Source organism: Epargyreus clarus, unplaced genomic scaffold, assembly GCF_041222505.1.
Source record: "Epargyreus clarus isolate Ecla_fem2 unplaced genomic scaffold, WU_Ecla_fem_2.2 ptg000021l, whole genome shotgun sequence".
Classification (NCBI taxonomy): Eukaryota; Metazoa; Arthropoda; class Insecta; order Lepidoptera; family Hesperiidae; genus Epargyreus; species Epargyreus clarus.
Window position 1 is genome coordinate 5,172,039 of NW_027332228.1, and position 12,397 is coordinate 5,184,435.

Consider the following 12,397-nt stretch of genomic DNA (forward strand, 5'->3'; position numbering starts at 1 on the left):
GCGGAGCTCGTGGACATGAGGGCGGATTTGGTGCAGGCACGTGCCACTTCTGCGGGTAGGTTTCTTATTGAATTGAAATTTAAGTATTTTGATTATAACAATGGTAGGATACAATTTTAGATTAGAGAAGTACTTACAAGTGTTTAGGTCATGCGTTGCTCACGTATTCTTTATTCTAAGAGTTTATTATACTTAGGGTAAGATAGCATAGGACAACGGCTATATGAAGTTTTTCTGTTTTGGTTGTCGGGTTTAGCCTGCTAAATAATTTTTTTAAAGTCACAATTTGAATATTAACTTATCTCCGCTTTTTTAGTTCCATAATTATAGCAATGGCCCGTGCCAGACATAGCTCAAACATATGAACAGTGTTGCAGGGGTATTTGAGTATTTGTTCAAAGCTTGCTTCAAATATTTGAACTTTACCATTTGGTGTCGGTTTTTGTAACGAACATCAAAGCGTTCAAACTTCAAATACGTGCACATGCGCAAAATCCAGTTGCTAGGAGACCATGACTTAGTGACAGGTTAGAAAATTGAAATGTGTGAGAATGTGTGAGCAAAGTCTTTGTTCAAATATTTGTTTATGTCTAGCACCGGCCAATGTAATATATTAGGCAAAGATATTAAACCATAGCAGACCATGTTTTTATTGCAATCTATTAAAATACATTTAATTTATGCGGTAATTTGTTGCTTGATGAGTTGTATTTGTTGCAATGATACTGTGTACTGCACCTTAGTATTACGGGCAATAAAAATAATGACCTATGATCTAGAAACATGCGAGCACTTCTCAGGCAACTATCAAGATACAGACATATGGAGATATGTACATGTTGATTTCCATTGCTATGATTACATACCTACGAGCTTTCTTGGATATTATATTCCATGATAATATCACACATACTCGTAACTACTTAACTGTAACTAAACCTATATCATAACTATAATGTTTATTGGTAAATTATATATTAATTAAATTCTCTTATATTTTAATAAATATGTGAAGCCATTTTACACAAATCATAACGGATTTTTTAAGTAATTAATGTAAAATATGTGGATATGCGATACCAATATTAATTATGTATAAGTAAAGAACTAACAATGTATAAATATTAATGTACACATGCAATACGCAGTGAAACTTAATCTTCAAAATTTTAACTAATAGCCCATTTGGTTTCATACGTAGATACGCACCTATTTAAAATATTCGTAGGCGTATAAAATTATTACCGACGACGTAATATACAAATAAATATTATACATATCGTAAAAATATTTTTCTGTTGCAAAACTTTTTCTTTATAATTCAATTTGTTAGGTATTTTGACTTAAGTTAATTAAGGCTCTTGCCAAGCTGGAGCTCACGATTTCCAGTACAGATAGTAAACTGGAGTACAAGCTGACAGAAATTTCGAAATTAGCCGTTTAATTAAGCGGCTTAGAGACCTCCAACAAAAGCTTAAAGTCAGTCGTATCGTATCAGACTATCAGAAATAATCTTATTGGGTCGTTTAAAATTAAAAGCAAGCTTGGCCGTTATGCGTTTCTTCCACTGCTATGGGATGCAATTAATTAAACTTACTTGGCATAGTCATAATCACAACTAAACCAACAAAAAAATCAAACCAAGATCGGTTTACCGGGGGGATAAGTAGGTATGTTAAATTATTTATCATTAGGTCACATTTTTTTTCATATAAAGACAATGAAACAAATAAACTCCAAATTAATAAATGACATTTTGTAATAATTCACTGTAAAGTGTCTGATGTACTTAAGATCTTTAAATAATATCTTGCGTGAAATGATAAAACTTGTGTTGCTCTGAAAATATAGTTATATATAATTGAACTAAATCTATGTACAACATTATATTATTTTACATTATTTAAACCTGAAATTTATAAATATCTTACCTGAAAATATAGAGAAACAACATTTAAGCTAACAATTCGCAAATTATGAAATTGACATTTTTCGTATGAAAATGTCATATTGACTTATCATGAAAAACATTAAACAATATTACACAAAACCTATACGCTAATAAAAATAAGTGAAGGTGAAGTTTAAATACATATTATGGAAGCGTATTCGTATGCACGCACGCGGTTGCAGGTGGTTGCCAGGAGGGCGGCGACGCGGCGGGCAACGTGCCGGAGGCGGCGCGCGCGCGAGCCGAGGCGGCGCAGCTGGCGCGCGAGAACGCCGCGCTGCGCGACACCGTGCTCGCGCTCCACTCCGACCTCTACGGCGCCAGGTCTTACTCACTTATTGCCATGTAACATACTAAGACTAAAGCTTGGCTAGAGACTTCTACTCACCTCGAGTGTCATTTCAAATTTAAGTAAATGTCGCTACATTTTTGCAGCCCAATTTCATCGTCATATAATGTAGTACAGTTGGGCACATAAATATGTTTTTAGCCTCTGGCTTTGACGCTTGCAGCGCACAGTGAATTTATTTTGCGGCTCGTAGTAACTTTCCTTTGTTCTTGTTATCATGACCGAAGTTAAGCCTAACCCTGACTGAAACTTCAAGGTAGAGCGAAAATAGAAATTTTATTTACAGATCCATTCCTACCCCTAAGGACTGATGTGGAAAGCTTGCAAATACACCTTCTAATCGAACCGTAACAGGTTCGGAAGAACTAAATAATAACTTGCCGTAGATTCCTCCCGTATCGTTTTTTCTAGATTCAAAGTCAAATGGAAACATATTGTAAAATCATATAAAAACTAGACACTAGTATTCTATACAGGGGCTAAAATCGACATTTGCACTAGTAGGAAATTCATTGACTCCTATTCTATCTAAGGAAAACCATTTCGGCAATGACTTCTAGCAGCGCTATTTCACAAGCCCCCCTTTAAAAAGAATATAATAGGGTGCCAATTTTCTGTACGAGCACTTATTGCTACTTATACTTATTTTGTAGGTAAAATGAAGCAACAAGTTGTTTACGTTACCAGGTAAACATTACGATAGAGATAAATTTATTTTCAGACTTGCACTTGACTTGTATAATAGTATAAACAATAAACGCAATACAAACAGGACACTGTATACCGTTACCAGCTATACTCAAGTATTGTCGTTCTATAAGCATTAAGGTATATTTTATTGAATTAATAATCATACCTGTGTATTTCACCATCTCGCCATCAACGAGAATCAAAAGTTTTCATATCGACGAATGAGAACGCTTTGATCGGAAAGATCTTGTCCGCGTCGCTAAGCAGTCGAGTTCCTGCTGTAAGCATCTACGAGTACGGCCCTCAGTTTGAAGATGATCTTTTGTATTAGCTGCACTTTCTAGTGCTCGCCTCTAGTGTTTGTTGCCACTACTAGTTATTATACACTATCTCCTAGAAAGTTTTACCAATACAATAATATTGATTTTAACAAGCTTCTTGTTATTTTATAAATTCGCACCCACTGCCACAACTTTTCAACAATGCAAGTTCATTCTTAGACAGTTATTTTTAAGACAGTTAATCTTAAGAATCTTTATGTAAACGTAATCACAACATACAGCTCCCTTCAAATATGTTTGGTTTTATGTGTCTCACTAACTAACCGTCAAAATGTCTTAAATATAAGATTTAAATAGTTGGCAGATATCATACTCTTATATTTTTTCACAGATTAGCCACGAAATACCTAGACAAGGAGTTGGCGGGCAGGATACAACAGTTGCAGCTACTCGGCCGGGACATGCGAGCGGAACTCAGGGATTCGCTCTGGGCACAGGTTCATTTATTCATTGTATAGTATTTACGAGTATAAAATCTTTATAGTAATGTAACAAGTAACGTACTTAAATAATCCCCTCTTTCTGTCTGATTAAAAAAATGGGACAATTATGGTGGCAACCGTCACACGTATGTTATTCCTATTTGACTCACATGCGATTCGATTAAACGGCATATCATCTTAATCGTTGATGCCATAACAACAATCATGTATGAAAAGTGTACTAATATTTTTTTATATAATATATGAGTTGCAGACGAGCATGCAGTCCAGATGGTAACTGGCTACTACTGCCCATGGACACCTGTATTCAACCCCAGATAGGATTAGATATTTCTACCTGAGGTCGGCCACAGATGCCTAAGCTGGAACGCCTCGGATAAGTATGTCTCCCTTACCATACCTTTCAAACCAGAACACAGCAGCGTTTAATACAGAACAGATACAGTTGTTATGAGGCAGAAATAGGTGTAGCGATGGTGCCGCCGGAGTCGAACCACAAAGGGTTCTACCAACTATTGGCTACTGAAAGTAAAGTAGTATCAGGTCAGTGAGTGAGACAAGGCGCGTGTTGGTCGTGCGCAGGTGGAGGCGGAGATCCTGCTGCAGCGGCACAAGACGCTGGTGCGCGTGTGCCGCGGCGTGTCCCCGCGGCCGCCGCGCCCGCCGCCCGCGCCGCGCGCGCGCCCCCGCACCGTGCGCGTGCGCCGCTCGCCGCACCTCGGTCTCGGCATCTCCGTCACGGTAATACATCGCACTCGAACATGTTTAAAACTATACTTCTTTTGGTATTCGAGTACTTTAGTACTCGTATAAAAAAGAATCAAGTCAGTACTCACACACACAGTCCTATAGCACGAAGACAAAAAAAGGGGGCTTAAACTGAACAAAATTAAACAAGTTGTTCTTTGCATAATTGCTGATGTATTCACTCGTTTGCCTATATAAGATACATATCAGTGTACGAATACCGTACTCGAATATACGAATTTATGTAAGTATACGAGTACCGACTCGAGTCGACCTGACTTCACATCTCTAATATGTTATAGTCCGCGTAAAACTGCTGGTCCACTCTGAATATAGAAATGAATCGCGTCGCTGTAGCAAATTGTATGACATACCTGCTCGCACAAACTTCAGAGCGGACTAGCAATTTGACGCGGACTATACCTGCCCACGCAACAACACAAAAAAAGTGAGCAAACCGTCAGCGCATTACACACATATGCACATTTTTCATTTCACTTACATATTACTACATAGACAAATATTCTATAAGGGATAGGAGCTATTGAAACAATATAATAAAAAAAGACAACTAATGTTTGACATTACGTTTCATATTTTATTCATAGTAATTTTTTTGTCTCTGTCACTTCACTTGTGGGAGTTTGTCTCTTTCTTTTCAGTTACGTAATCATAGCGGACCAAAATATAACAATTCCTCATTTACTTGTGATATGTGATTACATGAAGCTTGTTTATTTTATTTTTTTGCATAATTTGTACATTTACGCATTGGATAAGAAGGCATTTTAAGAGCTTAGAAGACTAAAATAATTATGACGTTTAACGTGTACAGTGACAGACGTGTTAATCACTACGCCGCATGGGAGCGACTGAAGTCGATGTACACCAATTGGTGTATTTTGTATGTTTCAAGTTTTGCCCGCTAGTAATGCGTCCTTAGTTTATGTCTAATGATCGCATTATGTTACACCAACAGTGCACTTTGCATTCATCGTGCAATGTAATTCTGAACGGTGATATTGCTAGTCGCTTCATGTCATATGTAACGTATGTGACGTACATATATAATTGTATGTAAGTCACATTCGATACATATGACACATACAAAGGTCAGCAGGTCAGCAATGTCGAAGTCTTTAAAGTTGTCGAATACAGTTGATGTTATCGACGAATATCTACCAAAGTCTTACAATCTCATAAGATGTATTTGTTAGGGGGGTATAAAATGTAAGCAATACATCGATGTCAAATACTTTATCAAAATATTTCAATACGTGACTAAAAATAATTAACACAACATTCGAAAAAATATACGATACAATTGATTTTTAAAGGCAATTAAATATTGGTCATGCTGTTTCAAAAACCAGTACAGCACATAGATCAAGATGTATTATGAGATGATTTGATATGATCGTTTCGAATGTCGTTTTCTCATCACTATTTCATTTAAATTAAATGTCCATAAACAAAGTTACCCTTTTATAAAACATCATCATGTTTTCTTAAGCAATGTGTTACAGACACAAGAATGACAGATTTTCTAATGGATCCAACCCTCAAAAACAGTATTTTTAGTTACTTTCACAAATGGCATCTCCACATGAACTTTTGTATATGCAAAAAATATTCAAGCTGCATGGTGCTACATTTTTTCTTTTGTAATTACAGATATCAGTGATACCAACCATAAATTAAGCAATTTAACTTTTACTAAAAGACCTATTTTCTCAAAAGCTAGTTCTTCTGATCTATTTTGCATAACTACGTCCAATTACTTAATAGGAAAATATGTGATTATCGCAGGGCGGGCGCGAGCACGGCGTGCCGATCCTGATCTCGGAGCTGGAGGCGGGCGGGCCGGCCGCGCTCACCGGCGACCTGTACGTCGGCGACGCCATCCTCGCCATCAACGACCTCGACCTCACGCAGGTACCGCTCCCGCACGCTAAGCACGCACGCGCGCCAAACTAGTAGTCCTCTGAAGTTATGCGCGCAGGTGTTGTCAGAGAGCCAATGAGGTGGATCACAACTAAAAGATTTGAAGGTGGTAGAACCCTTTGTGGTTCGACGCCGGCGGCACCACCGCCACACCGATTTCTGCCTTGTAACAACAGCGTTAAGGGCTGCTCTGTTCTGGTTTGAAGGGTGTGGTAAGAGAGACATACCCTTCCGACGCGTTCCAGCTAAGTCCTCAGGGGTAGCGCTGCATATATGGCCGACCTCCGGTAGGAATATCCGATCTTATCTGTGGTTGATTACAAATGTCCATGGGCGGCAGTAGCCACTTACCATCAGGTGGACTGCATGCTCGTCTGCTACTCCCATATCATATAAAAAATATAAATATTGCAGGCGTGTCACAAGGAGGCGGTGCAGGCGCTGCAGAGCGTGAAGGGCGACTGCGCGCTGTGCGTGCAGTTCATCGCCACCGACGACGACGACCGCCTCTCCGAGGATAATTACAGGTGTTTCATCATCATCATCATCATCATCAACCCATTACTGTCCCGCTGCTGGGCACGGGTCTCCTCTCATAACGAGAAGGATTAGATAGTTTAAGATTAGTAGACTTCACATACATTTAAATTTTTTGTAATAAATCTCTCAGATATGCATGTTTCCTCACGATGTTTTCCTTCACCGTATAGCAAGTGATTAATTAATTTCTAATACACATATAAGTTTGAAAAATTAGAGGTGCGTGCCTGGGATTTGGACCTCGGACCCATTGATCGAGAGGCCGACTTTCTTAACCACTAGGCTATCACTGCTGATCTATCTACAGATGTTTGCTTTTCTCAAATTCAACTTATTTCCAATAACTTATTGCCTGAAAATGGATAAGTACTAGGTACAAATGATCGACGGTAATAGAATAGGTTCGGCAAATTCCACCTGTCAAGGCATGCAATTTATACAATTTATTATTATATTAATTTAAAAGATTAGTCACAGTTAAAGTACAATTATTAATTAATTTCATACGTAATAAAACGCATTCATTCATAAATAATTAATTACAATATCACATGTCAAAACTAGATAATGTCAGTACATAGTAGTAGTTTTCTGTTTTTCATATTTTTGTATTTATACGAAAAGCATATATTATGTTGCAGTCACTGAATGTGAAATGGACTATGATCTGCGCTCAACATAGTCCAAACCCCAAACTAATAGTACTGCATAATTGCGTATTAACTATAAAAGGCGTTGATAAACGGCGACGGCCTGCTAAAACAGACAGCACGGAGACGCTGTCTGTTCGACTCTGACACCAGAGTATACCATGCCAGTGCCGCATAGGTAAGGCGTGGTCGGATAATCATCTTGTACAGCCTTAGTTTGGTGCGGGTCGATAGATGGGATGCCAGCACTGTTTAGAGCATCGCTCGTGCATCACGGACCTGTCGGATCGCGTAGTCCACCTTAGGCACCATGTGCAAAGAGCGATCAATGTGACATCCCAAGTACCTAACTTTTCCATGTTTGATAGCTGGTGTGATTTGATATAAACTAAGTGATTATTTGACTGACAAAACCGTGTGGTCTGAAGTAGTTCCAGCTCCACATGAACCATTAGGTTAAGTTTAACATTGTAAAAACATTTTTTAAAATATGTGTGTTATGGAGTTTCTTTCGCCGCTTCTTCTCCATAACGAAACACCTTGTGAAGTGGTGGTAGTTGTATTGACATTCAAAAAGTGCTCTGTAAAGAACCTATTTTGAATAAAAAAAATTGATATGATTTGATTTGGTGTCCGGTCCGCGTTGCAGGTTCCCGCTGTACCCGGAGGACGGCTCGGCGCTGGGCGAGGAGCCGGACGGCTCGGGCGCCACGCCCACCGCGCCGCGCACGCCCGACTACAACAACAGGTCACACGTGACGCCGCTTTATAGTTTTATACTTATCTTTAGACATTACAAAACATATTTTTTGATATAAAGTGAAGCGCGCATAATCCTGCGGCATGTCGGTCTCAAGTCTCAACCGATATACAAAGATAAGTTGTCGATCTCAATTGTTTTCATAAGATAGCTTTCGTTAAACCTCGCCAGAGACCTTATTAACAGTTGAAAATATCTGATACGGATTGGTATCTAGCTCGTGCCTCTTCCAACCATAACGCATTGCAACGATGTAGTGAGATGTTCTTCAAACTTCTCACAATTGTGGGAAGAAACCTGTAACCCACAGTGAGACATAAAATGAGTTGCGCCCATTCCGTCTCGACAATATGTACAAACAAAAATTTTAAATAGATTTCTGTAAACTCGCATATTACGGTTACATGCGATTTTTCCGTTGCAACTAAATTACTTAAAAGATATATTTTAATTTAATGTTTTGATTATTATTTTCTTCCTAAATATTTTGTAGTACACATCCGTGAAACTAAAAGGAAAATGTATGATTTTGACAGACCGCCTTCTGAAATAGGATCCGGTAGCGACTGTGATTCTCGCTACCATATGGTCAACAACGTGCACATGCCTAGAATGACCGATGTGACTAACATGGTCAATATGTCGAATATGGCCAATATGGCAAGCTTAAACAACATGGTGAATATGAACAGTATGGACAACATGGCGATAGCTCCCGTAGCGCGATACGACTACGCGTCGCGGGATTATAACAATATCAACAATAATCTCGCTATTCTGGATATGGACGACGATTCTATCAAGATCGAAGCTAGACTTGAGGTAATTTTTGCGTTATACATAGAAGTAGCACACAGATATTATAGTTTATGTAGTGTAATATCATAGACAAGTATAGATATCTTACCGCTTTGTAATTGAAGGAAGCCATTATGGCTTAAACGGCTGACAGATTTGTTTGCCATTTAAGGGCTGTCATGGTGTAATTTATGCTGAACAACGCCGACATGCGAAGTTAAGTGGTGTAAAAACACGAAATCGAAATAAAGTGATAAGAAATATCGTTTCATTCGTAAATTATCTAAAAACTACAATTTTTAAATATTTTTCAAACACGGAAATAGATGACAGTGTCAATTTCAATTGTCAAAACTGGTAACATTTTGTTGTTAGGAGTGAGTAATGTTTACTAATCTATGGATACGACACAGATGTCCCGGCCGGAGGCGTCCCCGCGGCGGCGCGGCGCGTACCGGCCGCTGGCCGCGTCGCCGCCCGCCGCCGCGCCGTCCTCCGCGTCGCCGCACTCCGCCTCGCCGCACTCCACGCCCGTGCACCAGAAACGACTCGCGCTCAAGAAGAAACGCAAGCCGCAGGTACAGTTCTCGTTAAATCGCTAGTCCGCTCTGAACTTGCTTCGCGCAGGTGTACAGTCGGCCATATATATCCTAGTATTTTTTTTAATATATATGAATAGTAATAAAATTAATATTTTATCGTGTCAAAGGAATTAGCGCAGCATTTCTATATATGTAAAAAATGCTGTCACAGTAAAAAAATAAGAAAGGGAAAAAGTAAGATAATTATTTATTTCTGCCACAACAAACTTTGAAACAATATATACAATTTTTCTTGCTTGCCGACATAAAACCGTATTCCGGTAAGTCAATTTATAGCAACAAAAAAAAAATAGTAATAAAAAAATTAACAAAAATATAATTAAAACAAACTAACAAAAACAAAATAATGTTATTATGTGGGGACTGTACTAGGCTACGAAAAGAAGTACGCGTGCAATTCGGAGATGCGCTGAACGCACTCGAGCTCGCAATCATAGAGAGCGGCTGGAATGTGGAGGTGGGACCACCCGCCTCCCCCCGCCTTCTTCCCTCCAATACCTTTGTCTCGCTTCTGCGACGCGTATCGCGTATAGTTATGAGCGGACTAGCAATTTGATGCGATTTATACCTACCTCATCTGTCGACTAGTCTTCTTGCTTCATATTAGTTACCAGCTTTAATTGTTTCGCCTGAATAGAAACACATTGGCTTGATTTCCTATTGTCTATAAATTTTCAATATTACATCATAGCATGTACAGGCTTGTAAAATATGAAACTCACCTTCTATCGTGATACGAAATAAATATTAAATTTAATACATGAATATATAAATTAATATATGTTATAGGAAAATAATTTATTGCCTGAAAATGAGTAGGTACAAATGATTGATGGTTATAGAATAGGTTCGCCAAATTCCACCTGTCAAGGCATGCAATTTATAAGTACTTATAATTAATTATTATATTAGTTTAAGAGATTAGTCACAGTTTAAGTACAATCATTCATTAATTTCATATGTAATAAAACGCATTCCAATAATTAATTAAAATATAAAATGTCAAGAACTTATTATCTAGATCCTACCTTTGCGGTATTTAATATTTATCGTACATACTTTTCAATTTTATATTTTTTTTAAAGGTAAAGGTTTTTTGGTAGGTACTGTACATAATAACGCAAGCATAAGTCTTTTTGAAAGTGGCTGTGTTGAAAAAACGATGCTTGTGAATATAATAATGTAAGTATTTGTCATAAATAAGTATAGATATCTCACCGCCTTGTAATTGAAAGAAGGCATTAAATTGCTTAAACGGCTGACAAATGTGTCAGCCATTTAATGGCTGTATGGTGTAATTTACGCAAAACAATGCCGACATGTGCAGAAGTGGTACAAAAACAACACTAAATCTAAGAAAAAGTGCGGCGAAATATCGTTTCATTCGTAAATGATCTAAAAACTACATTCTTTTAATATTTTCCAAACACGAAAATAGATAACAGTGACAATTTCAATTGTCGAAACTGGTAACATTTTGTTGTTAGGAGTGAGTAATGTTTACTAATGTGCGGTATGTGTGCAGGACTGGCGCACGAAGGGTGCGTACCGCGCGCTGGCGCCGGACGCGCCGTCGTCGGACGAGCCGCTCGCGCCGCCGCCCGCCGCCGCTTCCGATGAAGACCGAGACGATGACGGTCAGTTACGCTCTTTGTATTTTTACATGAGTTACAAAAATGTTGAAAAATTCCTATAACATAGTCCTTATTGTCTGTATTGAAACTAAAAAGGAAAATTTAAACATTAATCCTTTATATTTTAATTTATTTTTACAAGACTGAAACAAAAAACAGTCAACACGATAAATTCACATCTATTTGTTTATTATTATATTATGTTGTAATCGGCAATAATGGCACTTGTTTTGTTAACAGTGATCGTCGTTCGAGATACATATCCGGCGATCGTGTCAGATTCATTGCTCAACTCATCGCCACAACATACGAAGGCATCGCCGCCGTCGTCTTCCTCGTCGCCCACCGTGAACGATGTCCCACCGTCACCAGCGCCCACCCTCTTGCTCACACCCGCCGCTGTACCAATAACTGCGGCTTTACCCAAACCACCTGTTCCTTTACCAACTTCTGCCTCTTTACCTACACCTGCTCCTTTACCAACATCTGCCTCTTTACCTACAACCGCCTCATTACATACATCCGATTCTTTAGCTCCAACCGCCTCTCTGCCTACGTCCATATCCGTACTCACAATTGCCAGTACAGGCGTGTCCGCTCCCGCACAGTCGAAACCGGAGCTATCCCCCTCCTCGCCGACCCCGCCCCCCGCAGTGGCCACTGTACACGTCACGTCGCTCGCTGATATCGATTCCAAGTCCAGGACTAATGGTGAAGCCAAGCCGTTACTGAGGAGAGAGTCTAAAGGATTCCGGTGAGTGGTGAAATCATTGTTACTTATAGTACATTTATAAGTATGGATATGATATGGTATGTTAAAAATTTCAGTTTATTATTGGTCATATTAACATCAATTTAACTGAAATATTGAGATAGTCGTAGTAACACCCACAATGTAAGTCATATACGAGGTGAGTTGTTGTAGAAAAGAAACAGCCACTTTAATTG

At 38.8% G+C, this 12,397-nt stretch overlaps 1 protein-coding gene across 1 annotated transcript in view; it reads left to right on the forward strand.

Moving 5' to 3' along the window:
* The window catches only part of LOC140750905 (uncharacterized), a 62,097-nt gene that overhangs the window by 46,211 nt on the left and 3,489 nt on the right, over positions 1-12,397 (forward strand). Inside the window, exons 3-13 of the mRNA XM_073084636.1 lie at positions 1-55; positions 2,134-2,275; positions 3,663-3,768; positions 4,357-4,515; positions 6,331-6,456; positions 6,880-6,992; positions 8,305-8,403; positions 8,952-9,237; positions 9,627-9,791; positions 11,341-11,452; positions 11,690-12,203. Coding sequence (XP_072940737.1) covers positions 1-55; positions 2,134-2,275; positions 3,663-3,768; positions 4,357-4,515; positions 6,331-6,456; positions 6,880-6,992; positions 8,305-8,403; positions 8,952-9,237; positions 9,627-9,791; positions 11,341-11,452; positions 11,690-12,203 — 1,877 coding nt within the window. The remainder of the gene's footprint in view (positions 56-2,133; positions 2,276-3,662; positions 3,769-4,356; positions 4,516-6,330; positions 6,457-6,879; positions 6,993-8,304; positions 8,404-8,951; positions 9,238-9,626; positions 9,792-11,340; positions 11,453-11,689; positions 12,204-12,397) is intronic.